The 17,673-nt window shown below is 41.3% G+C and overlaps 1 protein-coding gene across 14 annotated transcripts in view; it reads left to right on the top strand.

The window, feature by feature from the left end:
• Window positions 1–14,100: 14,100 nt before the first annotated feature.
• The window catches only part of ppp1r12a (protein phosphatase 1, regulatory subunit 12A), a 63,358-nt gene continuing 59,785 nt past the window's right edge, over window positions 14,101–17,673 (top strand). For all 14 annotated transcript variants that reach the window (XM_085376577.1, XM_085376576.1, XM_085376574.1 and 11 more), the window contains exon 1: window positions 14,101–14,421. In XM_085376577.1, coding sequence (XP_085232703.1) covers window positions 14,185–14,421 — 237 coding nt within the window. In that variant the 5' untranslated portion in view covers window positions 14,101–14,184. The remainder of the gene's footprint in view (window positions 14,422–17,673) is intronic.

Raw genomic sequence — 17,673 nt, 5'->3', positions numbered from 1 at the left:
GATTGAAATGACACAGTTTCTATCAGCACAGTGCTCAGTGTATCCTGGACCTTGTACACAGCGTTCAAAATGCCTTTAATTTACATTCCTCTGGCTGCACTCTGGACTTGGGAGACTGGGACTGTGAATATTAGCACTAAAACTGCCTTAACCCAATTTATAGCTCACTCTAAATTTAAACTACATCACAGAGAGCATTTCAATCATCCGGCTCCTGCCGCTGCATCAAAAACTAAAGCCTGCCTGTATTTGCATGGTACGTAGAGGAAAACTCTCAGGGGACTTAAAATTAGATAATCTGTTCTCAAAAAAAATGTCTGATTTCTTCTTTCGCTGCTTTATTCATGAAAAAATCTTTTTTGCTGTGTTGCTGATCACATGTGGTATTTTTTAAACTTGCCTCTTATGAGCAATAACTGATTGCACCAGCAGCTGAGCTAAAATGACAAATGCTTATCATATTTTTCTCTCCTGCAAGCTTTATTCTAGTGCCTGCAGGATGCTGCAGAACTTGGTGCTGATAATACTGTCAAATGGCTGCATAGAGGGTAATAATCATATGTGGGTGGCTTCACTGCAGCTGAGTAGCACAAGTAATACTTATCTATTTTGGGCTTCTGCTTGAGGGCTTCCTTTGTGAAGTGTGTGGATGGAGCATAAGTGAACATCATTTCTGTATTACAGGGGTGAGTTAAAAGCTAGATTTTCAGGCTGGACATATTTCTGGGCTTTAAATCATAATTATTAGATCCATTGTCTTGATTTAAAGGCCTTTACATTGTGTCTCAAGTGCAGTTTTATTCTTTGGCTGAAACATTCTGAGCAGAGGAATACCATGTTTATGTTATACTGGCCGAGTTAGATGACATTTCCAAAGTTAATTCCCTTGAAACAGCCTTTTGTCTGTGACAAATGAGACGATCTGTGACCTTTGACCTCGGAGAATGCACTCACTGGCCTTGCAAACCCTGACTGTCCACAGGGGTTGAGCTTAGTTCTCAGCGTGTAAGTGATATTTAAACCTGATAGGGCAGAGGCTTTAAAAGACTGAACGCAGCTCTCTTTTTCCGCTCATCCTGCTTCTCATCGAGGTGAATGGAAATAATGAGGGCGGTGGGTTGCTTCACAGCCTAAATCAAGAACTATACAACAGGATAACTAAAGCCCTAAAATAACTTAGTACTCCCATTGGACATAGGAACCCTTGAAGTCCTTGAAGTCATATGTAAAAGAAATAGAAACGTTAGTCTAAAGATACTTGCAAAAAAAAAAAGTTCTCTTCCTGGATTCAAACCTGCTCATCAGCCTTCCTGTTTGGAGTTTGTAGCCTTGGTTCATACGTAATTCTTATAATTATGTTGTATAATGTCTGTGAAGGTTCTCAGTCATTCAGGTCATCGTAGTCTGAGGAGCTTGAAAAGAAAAGCATCTGGACTTCTTTAAGTTGCTTGAAGACCTTTCACCTCTCATTCGAGAAGCTTCATCAGTTCTAAGGTCAAATGGTGGAGAGTCCCAGATTTAGACTGTTGCATGATCATATCATGTCGAAATGGACGAAACACAGCTTCTTAGGTCTTGGAAGATGCAGCAGGCTACTAAACAGTAAAACAGTATAAATATCTAGAATAAATACTAAAAATATATAAAAACTAAGTACTAAAATATAAATATGGATCTTAATGAATGTACAATATTGCAAAACAATGCACAACTGTCCTATGCAAGTGTATACGAACTATGACCATAGTTTTCTGTTCTTAGCTTACAGGAGCAGGACCAAGTTTTGCTGCCAAAGTCCAATTACTTCAAGGCTCAGTGTTCTGTGAATTCAGAGATGCTCTTCACCTTAGTTGTGACATGTGGTTATTTGATTTAACTTTGCCTTCCTATGTCCTATCTCTCAGAAGCCGTCTGGACAGATAAGTGCCACGCACTACAAACTAGGCTGCAGCCACCCTGGTGTTCAGTGATAACTGAACATTCAAAAAAGAATGCTAGCATCTTAAGCCAGATATTTGTCTCTGAAGGTGGTAGTTGAAGACCTGTAAAGACCTGTAGCTGAAATGAGAGTCAGTTGGATACAAACACAGATGTAAATGAATGCCAGTGTTTCATATTTACAAGAAGTGTCAGTGGGCTTGGTAACTGTTTGCTGACTGTTAGCTTTCTAAAGCTGTGTCATTGTCAACTAAAGCAACTTACACAAGAAATATAACCTAACTTTAAAGACTTTTTCAGACACTAAAGAGTCTGAAATCTGTTTTAACTGCTTCATGTGACTAATTTCAACTGCTGATGTCTCACTTTAGCTTGGTGCGCTGTCGAGCCTGACTCTGATCTCTTTCCTTGGAATTACTTCAGGAAAGAACCTCATCATGGCTAGATATGTGTGGGCATATGAGGGTTGTTATGAAAGACAGCTGTTGTTTGGCCTTTTTTAAAACCCTGCAGTTTGTTTCTTTACATCCTCCTCCAGATTCATCTGAATAAAGATGTAAAACATCTTCATCTTGCCGAACCATGATATGATATTTATTTCTGACAAGAGAAATTGATGGTCTCTTTTTTCCATGGTTTGCTTGGCTGGAATGATTCAAAGTAGCTTTTAGTACAAACCCATTACAGGCTTCACCACAGCTCCAGATTTTGGCCTATTATTAGCCTCTTTTCTCCAGGAAACAAGGTCACTCAAATAGCCTTGTCTTATTAGGCTGCCACTACTCATTTGGCCTTAAAGAGACATGCATTTCAGAATTACATGTGTATTCCTCACACACTAAATCTACTATTCATTTGCACATGTCTGACCTAATGCAGTCACCCTACGCTAGTTATCACAATCAAACACCCATTGTTATCATGCCAGTATAATGGTGTGGGACTGAAAGAGTGCAATCAAGTGATGTTCTTGCTGTATAGCCCCTGCTAAGTGAAAGCGACTGCCCTATTTCTGTCCAGGGTTAGTGCTCAGCTGTCGTCTGCGAGTAGATCACCTCATATACTCTCCCCAGCCCTGTACTACAATGCCCTGTACCGCAGTTTGGGGTCCAGGATGCATGTGGATGTTATTAGAGGCCATTGAAACTACAGGTGATAGCTCTCACAGTGCACTGGATCTGTGTGGCAAAAACTCTTAAGACGGCATAGAGAAGCTGCAACAAACTACTATGTACATTTCCATCTTGAGCCAGAATTGGAAATCATTAACCTTGAAGTGACTGAGTGAGGTCATCCATCACCCCAGCTGTATATGTTTATGCATGGAAGTGATTTTTTTTATATCATAAATTTAAAAATAAAAATAAAAAAATTATATATATATATATATATATATATATATATATATATATATATATATATATATATATATATATATATATATATATATATATATATATGTTTTAAACAATAATTTAATAAAAATGATTGAAACAAATGCATTTTGATAAGGTGTCAAAGGCACGCTGTCTTACTAAATGTGAAAAAAAATGCACTAGAAAACTTTATATTATGTGTAATAGGCCAAGAAACAATGTAGAGTCATCTGAAAAAGAACATTTTCATAGACTCTAGACTTTGACTGAGCTTACAACACATTTTTGGTTTTGTTTTCTTAATTTTCAGCCATCTTGTTGGAGGTTTGCTGCTCTGTTTGCAATCCCAACGTTGCCCAAGCTAACAGATGGCCCCACATTTGACTCTAGAACTCCTCGGTGTATAATGGTACACAGAGGAGTTCATGGTCGACTACAAGGTGCCTAGTTTCTATGAGGTGTTTGTGCTGATGTGCTGTGTTCGGTCTTTGGCACGCAGGTCACTGCACTCCGGTCTCGTCTGTTCAAAAGACATTATTCCAGAAGTCTTGTGGTTTCTTTCAGATACAACTTTGTAAACGTAAGTCGTGTTGCTATTTTCATTTTAGAGAGAAGAGGCTTTCTCTTGGCAATGCATCCAAACAAGCCAAACTTGTTCAGTCTTTTTCTAATTGTAATGTCATGAACTTTTCCTGTTGAATGCTAACTGAGGTCTATAGAATGTGATATGTAGCTCTTGGATTTTTTTGTAGTTTCTTTTTGCATTGCCTGGCTTTGGGGGGGATTTGCAGGGATGTCCACTTCTGGGAATATTATGCTATTCTGATAACACACACACCTTAATGCTCCAGACTTGGCGCAAACTGTCAAAACCTCTGCTTTTATTGAGTTAGCCACGCTTGCTGATGTTCAGTTGATCAAGTGCATTTGGCTAGCAGCACCAGGCTGCTCCTCTTAATTAAGGGTATAACACAAACAAGCAGCATTGACAGCTGAGTATAAGGTCACACCATCTGACCACTGGCCAGTTACAGTCGCTGTAACAAGACAGTTACTGTCTTTATGAGAATGGTTTGAAATAATATGCACTCCCCCCCCGCCCCCGCCCTGTGACCCCACCTGCCTGTCACTCATCTGCCTTTTCTCTCACTTCGTTTTGCTGCCAGTTGCTTTCTGTTCATCCACTTCACTGTCTGACATGACTGGCCTTGAACTGAGCATGTGATCTCATTTTGCTCTGCCTGTAAATACTCTGACAGTTGAAGCCCCCACTGTGACATTGGATGGGAAGGTGAAGTTCTCCACATAGCTGACTTGCAGTAAAGTGTAGACCTGATCATCAGGGGTGCTGGGTCAGGTCCAGTCGTTGCCTAAAAACTTTTCAAAGAAAACTATTTTTGGATTTCAATATAATCAGACCTTTCATTGTCCACTGAGCTCGGCACTCTCTCCTTATTCCACAGGTTAGGACAAGCTTTTTCATCCACCGGTGACTAATTGCATCTGAAGAGCTGAGCAAGCACTATCAGTCTTCCTCAACATCATATTTTAGGCGTCTTAGGATAACATCAAAGCATGACTGTTTCTATCTACTCGGTAAAGCTGCTGTCTTCCCACAAGTTGGGAAAGGAGATGAGTGTGTTAGTATTGCAGGCGCCAACAACATGCTCTGGGTGACATACGAGCATAGGAGCATTATGTCTGGCTTTTCTCAGATGGGGCTGAGATGTCCGCACTTCACCAGACACCACTCAGTGAGTGCTGCTTGTCTAGGTCACTTGCACTGACATGCTGGTAGATATGACTGGTTACAGTTACTCTATGTGCAATAAAAAGAAACAGGATTTTCCATGTCTAATCTCATTAACTTATTCATTTATCAGTCACTTCTAGTCTGAACTGACACCAGTGACAAGTGGTCTTATTTTAAGTTTCTTATTACAGTTCAGTTTCCAGAAAACAATTTACTGCCACCAGCTCATTTAAAATATCTGGGACTGTGATGAATCATCTCTTTTGTTAGCAACACTTTGCAAGCCGTTGGAAACCGAGGCAACCAAATGATGTAAGTAGCGTTAAAAGTAAAATGTTTTCCTTTTCTTCCTTGAAGTAAGAGTTGTGGGCCGTCTCCATCATATTTTTCACTTCATAATGTGCTAAATGTTTTCAGTTAGTAACAGGTTAGAGCACCGGGCGGGTCACTTTAGCACCCAGAATCTGATTATGGCACCTGACTGTTGTAAGGCATGCAGGATGTGGTTAGGCATTGTTTTGCTAGGTGTGGCCTTTTCTGAGAAAGAAGTCTGAATACTGATCAAAAATCTTTCAGTATTAATGAGGTCTTCACAGATGTACTATGCATGCTAATGTATCTTCACATGCTATCATGGATGCTTGCACTAAAGTGAGCATATATTTAAAAAGAAAAGAAAAAAAAAGAAAAGAAACATTTGGCCTGAAATGTAAACACAAAATATCAAATAGAAGTTCACCAGAGAAGAACAAGTTTAGTTTAAGGAATAGATAGCATTGTGCTTTCTTACTAACTGTATCATAGCTTTCTGCTACAGCTAGCAGCAGATTAGCTTTAGCATAAAAAAAATTCATCAGACATCGTGGGAACTAGGGACTAGGACACCTAACAAATAACACATATTACATTTTCTTGCAAGCACCTCTAAGGCCTGATAGAGGCAGAGCTACTGCTGGTTGTTTCTTTGTTTTCTTTCTGTCTTTATGTTAAGCTAAGCCAACGAGGTGCTGGCTAACCTGGAATATACTCCATTACAGACACACACAGATAGCAAAAGACCTGATGGTCAAGCAGTCATTCCTGTTATACTTATTTGAAATCCACTTATGCGGCTTCATAATGTTTGATCTTGGACTGAGACACAAATCAGTCAGGAAGTGTATCTGGTATAAAAATCTGCCAAATCAAAACATGCAGACCTATTTGCCCTAGCAACCCCTTGTGAATAAGGGAGCAGCCAAAGTCCACTTGAAGTCTGCTGCCTGGGGCACAAGCATAGCTGGTGCATTGTAATGTAAATTCTTGCACAGTTATAAAAAAAACAGACAGGCAGGCAGGCATCCGTACATAATCTTGCAACAATTATTTCTTTGGTTGTGAATTCTTCCTAAACCATCAGGAGTTGAACTACCTTAGCTGTATCAGATATTATGACACAATCACATTGGCTAGAAGTCAACAAGCATTTACGCACCCCAGTGCATAAATTTTCATTTTAATTTCACAGCCAGCAGCAAAAACAGGACAAACAATTATGTAGCATGAGCGTATATTTGTACATGTAAATTTAGCAGCCTGAGAGAAAGACTCAAATCAATCTTCTCCATAAATCTTTGTGTTTGTGTGTTTATATGAGCATGTTGCTCTAGTGTACACGGGAATTATTATAGGAACTGTAGGAACCTTTAGAATACCGTATGGCTGACATCAGGCTGGATAACATCCAACGCAGCCTGTCCAGTAACATATAAATACATACACACTTAAAGAGGCACACGCTCAGGTAAACAACCCTCGTCAACCTCTCCAGCTGTCTTTCCAGGACACTTGACTTGCACACCTCATCTGTTTCCACAAACCACAAACGGTTCACAGCGGAAATACTCAGTTAAAGCGGTAAACAAGCGCTTCCTCTCAGGGATAAGTCATAGATGCAGAGGGCCCTGACGCTGGTGTCGTGATGCTTGGAACACGCCTACACTGACACAACTTTGAGGTCCGTCGCCGGGTTTTAATCATGCACGTCTCAGTGGCCAGAGACAAACAGTGAGAGTGCACCATTGTAATTTTGTGGCATCAATACACTTGAATCACTCCCAGACAGTTTTATCCCCTCAAGGAGCAGAAACAGAAGCAAACAGTCATAGGAGATCAAAGTGAAGAGTAATGAAAGACAAGAGTTTGCCTGGCAAATATACAATGTGACAGCCCTCTTAGTCACATCTGCATGTGAAAGGTAATGCTGACAAATGATTTTTGTCTCAATAAAGGATTTACGACTCCTCTCACATCCCATTAATTATGATCAGCCGACACTGTGGCAAAAGTCATTTTACTGTTAGTCAATAAGCGCTCTGTGTCACTGGCATTACTGACATAAATACAGCTGCTGGGAGGGAGGGGGTATAGTAGGATACATAAACAGAATCAGAATCAGAATCAGAATACTTTATTGATCCCTGGGGGAAATTATTTTTTGTTACAGTGCTCCATTTTAAACCAACATTAAGACAAGACAGACAATACGCTAACTAAGAATAGTACAATATATACATATATATACATACATACATACATAAGTCACTTATAAATAAATATTTGGAAAAGAAACATGTGTAGTTGTAGCAGCAAACAGTGTGTTAAGTGGATGCGTTGTACAGGGAGATGGCCACAGGCAGGAATGATTTCCTGTGTCGTTCAGTGGTGCTTTTCGGTAATCTCAGTCTCTCACTGAACGAGCTCCTGTGACTGACCAGCATGTCATGGAGTGGGTGGGAGGTGTTATCCAACATTGTCTTTATCTTGGACAGCATCCGCCTCTCCGACACCACCTTGAGGGAGTCCAGCTCCATCCCCACAACATTGCTGGCCTTACGGATCAGTTTATTAAGTCTGTTGGCATCTGCGACCCTCAGCCTGCTCCCCCAGCATGCAACAGCATAGAGGATCGCACTGGCCACCACAGACTCATAGAAAATCCTGAGCATTTTCTGGCAGATGTTGAAGGACCTCAGTCGCCTCAAAAAATAGAGACGACTCTGGCCCTTCCTGTAAAGTGCTGTGGTGTTTTTAGCCCAGTCCAGTTTATTGTCAATGTGTACTCCAAGGTATTTATAGTCCTCCACAATGTCAACACTGACCCCCTGGATTGAAACAGGGGTCAAGTGTTTCCCGGTCTTCCTGAAGTCCACGATCAGTTCCTTGGTCTTTGCCACGTTGAGCTGCAGATGATTCTGCTCACACCACGTGACAAAGGAGTCGACCACAGCCCGGTACTCTGTCTCATCATCCCTGCTGATGCATCCAACCACTGCAGAGTCATCAGAAAACTTCTGAAGATGGCATGTCTCTGTGCAGTGGCTGAAGTCTGTGGTGTAGAGGGTGAAGAGGAAGGGGGAGAGGACAGTCCCCTGTGGTGCCCCTGTGTTGCTAATCACCTTGTCAGACACACACTGTGGGAGACGTACATATTGTGGTCTTCCTGTCAGGTAATCAACAATCCAGGACACCAGAGAAGCATCCACCTGCATCGCTGCTAACTTATCACCCAGGAGGGTCGGCCTGATGGTGTTGAAAGCACTGGAAAAGTCAAAAAACATGACCCTCACAGTGCTCGCCGGCTGGTCCAGATGGGTGTAGACACGATTGAGCAGGTAGATGATGGCGTCCTCTGTTCCGAGACGAGGCTGATAAGCGAACTGAAGGGGATCCAGATGTGGTCTTACTATGGGTCGCAGCTGGTCCAGGATGAGCCTTTCCAGGGTCTTCATGATGTGGGAGGTCAGTGCCACGGGCCTGTAATCCTGGGGGCCACTGGGACGGGGCGTCTTTGGTACAGGGACGAGGCATGATGTCTTCCACATCACCGGGACCCTCTGCAGACTCAGACTCAGCATAAACAGTTTATGAAAGACTCCACACAGCTGGGGGGCACAGGCCTTGAGGACAAGGGGACTCACTCCGTCTGGTCCAGCAGACTTGCCTGAGTGAAGTCTCCTCATTTGCATCTCAACCTGGTATTGAGTGAAGGTGATGGGTGGGGGAGGGGTGTCAGGAATCTCACAGGAGGCAACATGTGAAGAGAGAGGCTGGCACAGTGGTGTGGCTCTGGATTCCAGGCTGACTGCAGGTGAGGTTGTGGGGGTGGGAGCAGACACTGTGGTGTCGAATCTATTGAAAAACAGATTCAACTCGTCGGCTCTATTCTCACCTCCCTCAGCTCCCCTGCTGTTGGTTGGCCTGAATCCAGTGATGGTCTTCATGCCCCTCCACACCTCTCTCATGCTGTTCTGCTGGAGTTTCCACTCCAGCTTCCTCCTGTAATTGTCCTTAGCCTCTCTGATCTTGTCCTTTAGTAACACCTGGACCTTCCTCACCTCCTCTTTGTTGCCCCCTCTGAAAGCCCTCTTCTTGTTGGGCTTTCAGGATGCATTCAAGATATTTAGTGGTGTTAAGTGAAGGATGTGGATATACATTGAACAGTTTCCAGGCCTTCAGCGCGACATGGGGCCCCCTAACAGTGTAGCTGACGCTGTAGACTTTAAGTAGACTGTAAAAAAAAAGAGACTAATGGCAAGAACATCCCTGAACGACCGACACTGGCTACAACGAAGAGCTAGCAAAGCAGCACAAAAGAGGAATCCTATTATTATTTCATCAGTTTCACACATTACATACACATTTTCAGTTCACAACACTCATTAAATACATTTCCCTACATTGAAAAAAGAAAAAAAAAAGTAGACTGTAGCAGGCAGATGCATGGCACTTATAAGAAGTTCAAATCAATTGATGCTTTTCCATTGTTTTGGTTTCAATACAAATTTAAACATGTTTGGCAAGACAAGCACAACCAAACCTACATCCATTTTGGACGTAGTAGTAAGTAGTAGCTGGAACCTAGCCCAGCTGTCATAGATTGCCAGTCTATCACAGGGCTAACATAGACACAGGATGCCATCCACACCTATGACCAACTTAGAAATGCCAGTTAAGCTAACATGTATGTTTCTGACTGTGGGGGAACCTGGAGAACATGCGGACTCCACCCCGTCACATATTCAGAGCCTGGTGTTCATATGTTGACAGGGACTGGAAAAATTAATCTTACGAAACAATCTTTTCAAGCAACTGAACCAAAACCTCCAAGTAAGCACATTTTTTTGCTGTTTGTGCTGTCTGGAGCTCATAAACTCGCTGATGTATCACACAGATACACAAACACCTACACACAAGACTCTTATTACATTCAGAGCTGGAAGTGACCCACAGCGCTCGCCTTGTTCTGTCAGTCACTGTGAGGTCGGCTTTCCCTGCCAAACAGCAGCTTGCACATCACTTTCCCTGCAACCCTCCTGGTATCAGCAGACTGAAGCCAGTGGCCAGCAACTTCCTGACGCTGACGCTGTTGGTGTTCCATATCGCTCTGACTCATTAGAACCGTGCAGATTTCCCATGACATTTGTGTAACAGCTGAGCTGAGTGTCTTCTAAGTCCGGTTTACTGTGCTTTTAGGCAGTAAATGCTTCTGAAATGAAATAATATTGGGTTTACGTGTACACACTCCACACAATGGCTCACGGTGGCAGTTGTATAAATGTTTTGGTTCATGATTTTGCTTGAACAGATTGTTATTCAGGATGTCAACTTCAAGTTCAGTTGGAGGGGGGCACCTAATTACGCACAGAGATTATCTTTCTCATTTTTAATGTCTTTAAACAAAAAAAAAACATCATTAAGTGACACCTTGCTGTAAAGAAAACAAGAGCGACTGCATGCTTCATACCTACAACTTGATGGCAACACCGCACCCCCTGCTGAGTACACATGAATGTCTGCCAATAATAACACATGAGGGTGCCAAAAAAAACAAAACAAAATAAAAATCACATGCACTTTATGTACCACCCTGTTTTCACTCCAGATTGAACTGGACCACCCTGGTGCTTAAGTCTACTAACACTTCAAGTGTTCCCCATCAAATCATTGCAGGTACTCTGTAATAAGACGGCTTCCATTTCCCTTTGGGGAGCGATGTCTTTTTTATGACATGGAAACTAAACGCGTTACATCGTTGGAAAAGCCGTTTCGCGAATCTGGGTGGAAGAAAGGGGGAAATACCGCCAAATGAGAGTTTGTTTAGTTAGCATGACAAAATTCCTTCCACTTCCTGAAATGAAAATAGCCACGTCTGTAAAAGTTCATTTGAACCACAACGTTGATAATGAAGCATTAAAAAAAAAGATCTTTGTACACAAATACATAAACTGAAGAGAGTCACAGTGTGACAGAAAGAAAAAAGTAATTAAAACTGTTTTTAAAACAGGGTAAAGGTCTTTGGCAGAGGGAAATACATATGAAGATGGAAAATGTTGTAAATCGATCCATTAAAAAATAAAGTGCAGAAGCATATGGGGAGCTGGATGGAGCACAGGAAAAACTCTGAGTCGGTGTAGGTAGCAGATTTACAGGGTGGCATATAGTGGGACATATAAGTGAGTGAGTGCATCTAAATGCATGCATTTGCCTTTGTAGGCTGCCTTGATTCAACAACATGATTTTCCTGTGTTTTTCCTTACTTTCCCAATTTCAAAATGTCTTTCAAAAATACGAGAATAAAGTACCTTTATTGTACCACTTATACGCTAAAGGGCACAAATGCTTTCCACTGGGACACTACTCTCTGTTCCAGTTATATAATACTAAGGCAAGTTCCTTATCCAGCAGGGTAATTGCTGGGAGTATGTTACATTTTTTTCCTTATGTTATTATTATTAGTAGTAGTAAGCTGCTAATATATTAATATTATACTGTAATATTATAGATAAGGCTTCCCAGCAGTATATAATTACCAGCTATCAAGAGATTTTGTGTCAGCCAAATGTTATTACCACAGTTGCACAAAGAGGTAATAAATGAATGAACTGACTATATCAGTATACATACAGAAGTGATGATATTTTACATGATGTACAGATAACTGCAGATAAGAAAAGTGTGCCTTAAATCTTTCCACGCCCCTGGGATGGCTTTGGCACCAAATGTTTTGAAAGAACCACCCAGAAGAAAGGGGAAACACCTCCACCGAGACAGTCTGTTTAATTAGAACAATAAAATCATTTTACTTCCTGAAATAAAATAAAAAAACACATGACTTTGTACAATTGATGGTTCGTTTGAGTTACCGCTGATTGTAAGACAACATAAAAAGACTCAATCAACACTAATTCAGCACAAATACAGGACAAAAATAAATAACAGACCCAAGACTCTGCTATAACTTCATAGTGATGCTACTAGAATACAATGTATTTATGATATTCTTTAATTTTCATGCAACAGTCTCCATTAGGTCCGGGTATTTTGTAGCCACAGGGCAATGTCGTTACATTGTCACCGATTGGCAATGTTAAAAAATGACAACTAAAATGCCATTTGCCCTCTCCATTATTGATAGATTTTGGGGGTTCAGGCCTGCCTAAAAATGTGAATTGAGCCCTCTGAGCTGATACACTTCTGCAACCATTATTTAAATCAAGTCAGAAAGTTCGGTAACGAAAAAGTAAACACCCATGATGCCATAAAGCCGCAATGTAAGTTATTGCAGCACAAGCTGAAGTTAATCATTTGGCTAGCTGTAGTTTAGCGCTTCTGCAGCAATAGCAGTAACCAGCAGTAATGGAGAAGGGCACTGACGTTGGAACACATGGCTCTGTGGAGGTTACAGTTTGGAAAGTACCTTGTATGTCTTTTTGGAGCTAAAAAGAGGTCATTTATCTGGTTGTGCAACTACTCTATATGGACACATGTACTGGGCCACACCTCTTTTGAATTCAGATGCGCTCAGTCCCATTGCCACAGGTGTATAAAGCAATTCTGACTGCTTTTACGACATTTGTGCAAGAACAGGTCATTGCAAAGATTTACTGAATTTTGTGTGATCAAGTATAAGTCATATCAGTGAAAAGTTACAACTGCAGTGGCGCATAGTGCAGAGTTGCATACCTCCTGTGGCATTAATGTTAGCACAATGTGCACCAAGAAATTCATGGTATTCATAGGTTTCCAAGGATAGGCAGTTCCTGAAAGTGTAATGTGTAGGTGGCCAAGAACTTTTGCTTTCTTGTGTGGCAAAAACTAAAACTAATTAAATTCATCTGACATTAAATATTTAAATATATATTATGTATTTAAAGGAGAACTGATGGTATTTCAGATGAGATACGTGCTCTTTCCTGAGTATGAGAAGACAGGTGTGCCTGAAAGTTTTGGCTCACCTTCTGAAGTACCTTTAGTACAAAATGCTTTAAAAGAACCATCCACAAGAAGTGGAAAACATCTGCAAAGAGTATGTTTGTTTAGATAGCATAATAAAATCCTTCCTGCTTCCTCAAATGAAAAGAAAGGGTGACGTCTGTAAATCACAAGTTAATTGATATGATTGCTAGTTATAATACAACATTAAAAAAGACAGGACACACTGGAGAGATTATGTCTTATGTCTATGATGTATTGACAAAAGCAAGATGTTGTGGGTGCATGTGCCACCCCACTGAAAGAATCCTGGAAACGTCCCTGTTTCAGACCTCCTTTTCCTTTCCTTCACCAATGGCACGAAGAAGGTGGGAAGATTTGGTAGTTCTTACAGATAACACTGTTTTCTGCTGCAGGTACATTCACTGACATATGGTTTTAAGTTACTTCTGTGTTCCCAGCTATATCACAGCAAACAATAGCCTAGAGGTGGTCAAAAAATATTAGCTACTACACCTTAGAGAGCCTCTCTTTGAAACTTCTTGACACCCCGCAAAAGGTTATGCAATATTTTAAAGTAATTTTGTCTTATTTAGTGTGCACAGTCTATAAGGATTACCCTGCTTGCTCGCTCACTCACTCTGTTTTATAATCTGCTGATGATGACGTTATGCTGCAGTTCCTGGGCTTCAGTTCTCGCGAGGTTACGGGAATCCAGACGCTCGCTCTCTCTCTCTCTCTCTCTCTCTCAGTTCCCCCTCCTCCCCAGCCCTCCCTTCCCACGCCCCACTGCGCTGTGGGATAGTGGCACTATAAAGTATATCCTCTCTCGGCGAAAGATAAGAAGCCCGAGACAGGAGGGGGATGAAGATGGCGGACGCCAAGCAGAAGCGGAATGAACAGTTAAAGCGATGGCTTGGCTCGGAAACGGACCAGGAGCCTCCTGTTTTGAAAAAGAAAAAGACGAAGGTGAAGTTCGATGATGGCGCCGTGTTTCTGGCCGCCTGTTCGAGCGGCGATACCGAGGAGGTGCTCCGAATGCTTGACCGGGGCGCTGACATCAACTACGCCAATGTAGACGGTCTCACCGCCCTCCACCAGGTTTGTGTTAGCTTGCCGTGTGGGTTTATGTCAGCAGCCGGTACCATTAGACATAAATATCGACTGGCTGCTAGCAAAAGCTTACCCTGGTACACCTGTCAAATGGAAGCCATTCTCATCCCGTTGTTTACCTACCTAGCATACTCGTCCTTCTCGACGCAGAGAAGGGATGAATCCGTTGGCTTCCTCCTGAGGCTGTTTAACTGGTAAACCGCGCTAACTATGCATACACTTGTCTGAGTATAAGTGGCAAGAAGCAGCAGAGTCAAACACCTAATTTACAGGGCTAATTCTACTTTATGCCTCCATAAACTAGCCTGAGTCTGTAGGTGCAGTCTAATTGCAGTACTGCTGCATTTTTCGATTTGAAACATTGGCTCGGTTTTATGTTGTAAATACAATCAAGCCAGACAAGTGTCTGTGTGGTCAATTTATTATTGTCGGATCCTATTTAGTGTGTTTGGAGCTTAATATAAATGGTGTTCGTGCAGAATGAACCCAGCAATAGATGGCTGCTACCTGGTTAGCAGTAAAAGTCGTTTTGTTGATAAACCCTCCTCCTTGACTGTGGCTACTCTCTGGAGAGGAAGCAGAAGCTACCTTGCTAACTAGCTTTAGATACAACGTCATTCAGATACAGGCTAATGTTACGATTGCGAAACAATGTTTGCTTGTCACTCTGACTTAAAAAATGCAGTCCCTCATTAATAGTGGGCATATTAGTTTAATTGCCAGGAAAGAATGAATGGTAACAGCGCAGTATTAGCCCAGCGGAGTGTCTGCTAACGTACTTTAGCATGCTAAGATAAATGTCGTTAGCTGTGTGGGGCTTTAGCTGAAGTTAATTCATTCATTAACTGACCTGAGAAACGGCGTCAGTGGTAAATTATGGGCCTCATAATTTTATGCTGTTTTGTGTATAGTTAATCGGAAACGCCTGTGTCGTTAGCGCTTTTGCTACACCGGGATGTTAACCGTGCCAAGCTAGTCATTTGCCCGCTAACTGGGGTAGCTACTTTCACTAGCATCTGTACTTCCACAGCCGATAAACTGAAAATGGCACCTCATCTTGATGGGTTTTAGGCTGTGTGAGGTAGTTTTAGTCCAAATGGGGTTTAAAGCCTGATTTAAAAGCTTTATAAACCACCATGGATCCAGTGATGGAAGTAGGTTGCTTGTTGGTGCAGTAAGCTTACTGAAAGTTGTGACCAGGTTAAGTCCAGTGAGGTGTGCAAAAGCTAGACTAGAATTAAAACGTAAATAACAAAGAACCTGGTCGTGTAATTTATGAATTTGTTTCTGTTGCTTCAGAGGTAGCTTTTACCATTAAAGAAGTACATTTATTTTAATATCGTTTTTCAGTTTGTGCTTATTGGATCAAGTGATTACGGGTATACTGTTAGCTTTTACAGTGACACTTTTATAAAGATATCTTGCTTATTTTGTACCAAGAACATTGTAGTTAAGTGTTTTACTTTTTGGTGGAAATAAGCAGGGTGAACGGTTTGGGGGATTTCCCCCTTCTGACTGCATGTTTCTGCCTCTGATAAATAATTTTTCATTCCCACTGGAAAATAAACTTTTATCCCCCCCTTCCAGGATTTTTGCAGTGTCTTGAAACAGTCAACAGTGCAAACATCAGTCCAATCAGAAACTGATCTCACTTTCAGTGCTTGTGAGGCTGCTGGGGTGAGATGATCAGGATCTGTTCCATTCCAGCTTTTCATTAAGCCAAACTGTAACGCTGGATATCTGGATCCAGAGAGTTGCAGAAAACATCAGAAATATTGTGTGCCAACCAGTTGGCTCTGTGTTGACATCAGAGTTCTCTCCAAAGGTGATTTGTGCAGCTTCTTCTTTCTTCTTGTTGAGTTGCGGCTCTGCACCAGGACTGTTCTCTGCAACATCCTGCAGTCGTTTGTCGCCTTTTGCGTGATGGCGCAACTGCTGTGATAGGCTGATGGAGAGGGGCAGAAGTATTTGGTTTAAAAAGATCAACCTTAACCTGACCTTCGTTCACAAGTTAGAACATGCTGTCGAACATATTACAGAGTCAGATAATTTCCACATGTTTATTAACACTCAAACTGGAAAGTCTGCTGCTGATCTCAGAAAATGAAGTCTCCTTCTTCCCTTTACAGAGACTTTATAGATTCAGGTAAAAGAGGGTGATGTGTTTTACATGATGAGCCACAGGGAAGCAGAAAAACTGTCATCAAAGCAGACCATTTCTCTTTGATTTGTAATGTACCATAGTGGAGTTTTTATTTATCCAATTTATTTTTTTTAATTGACAGCATTTTGTGCTGTTTACATTTCGGGTTATTTCATATTAAACATTGAAGCTAACATCCTCTGAAGAGGGAAACTGTGGTTGCCCCTCTATATTTTTTATTATTTTTTTATTTTTCTCTCCCTACGTATTGCATCCTGGAGTATTTTAATTTGAAGAAATAAAGGATAATGCTAGTGGAAACGAGCATTTGTTTATCTTGTTTGCACTAGCATGGATAGTGTTTACATGATGTAAGGATTTACAAAAATATTCACATTAAATGTTTTATACTTGCATAGATCTCCTGTGATGTCACTTCATTACTCATGTCCACATGTCTCGTCTTAGTAATTATGAGCACTGCTTTATGCACCACCTTGCTCCCATGGTGTGTTTGTTCTCCAAGACTTAGGCCACTGCACAGATTAAAAGTTTTAAAAGCAGGTTTTAAGGCATGGGTCATCAGCTTTATCTGTATGTGATTCATGCACGTTTTTGGGTTTTTTGTTTTTTTGTTGTGTGTTTTTTTTTTTTTTTTTTTTTTTTTTTACATTAATTAATCCTGCTGGTAAATTGACCTTTCTTCAAGATCGTAGTCTGCTTTAATGAAATCTGGAATTAGCATGAACCCCTCAATACAAACTCATTGGGTGGAAATGTTGCCTTTTTTTGGGCTGATGTCCAGAGATGAACTTGAGTGAGGAAAGAATTTGAAGTGCGGCTCTCCGGACATAACCATCTCTGGAGACGAGGTGTGTGTGTGTGTGTGTGTGTGTGTGTGTGTGTGTGTGTGTGTTAAAGGCCATGTGATCTCTAGGTTTGGTGTTTTACCAAGGAGCTGAGGAGGGGTGATGGAGGGTTAAACTGCTGTTAAGTTTCTTAAAGATGAGCTGAACAGTCAGTCGCCTCTTTTGTCTTAATGTCTTTGTGTGGCTTTTCTTGTTACATTTTAGATGGACCAAAAGAAAAAAATCCCT

This window comes from Diplotaxodon limnothrissa, linkage group LG17 (assembly GCF_057381915.1).
Source record: "Diplotaxodon limnothrissa isolate DT_005_m linkage group LG17, D_limnothrissa_male_GT1.1, whole genome shotgun sequence".
In the NCBI taxonomy this organism is placed as follows: domain Eukaryota; kingdom Metazoa; phylum Chordata; class Actinopteri; order Cichliformes; family Cichlidae; genus Diplotaxodon; species Diplotaxodon limnothrissa.
Note: the sequence above shows the minus strand (reverse complement) of the source record. Positions and strands in the feature narration are given on the sequence as shown.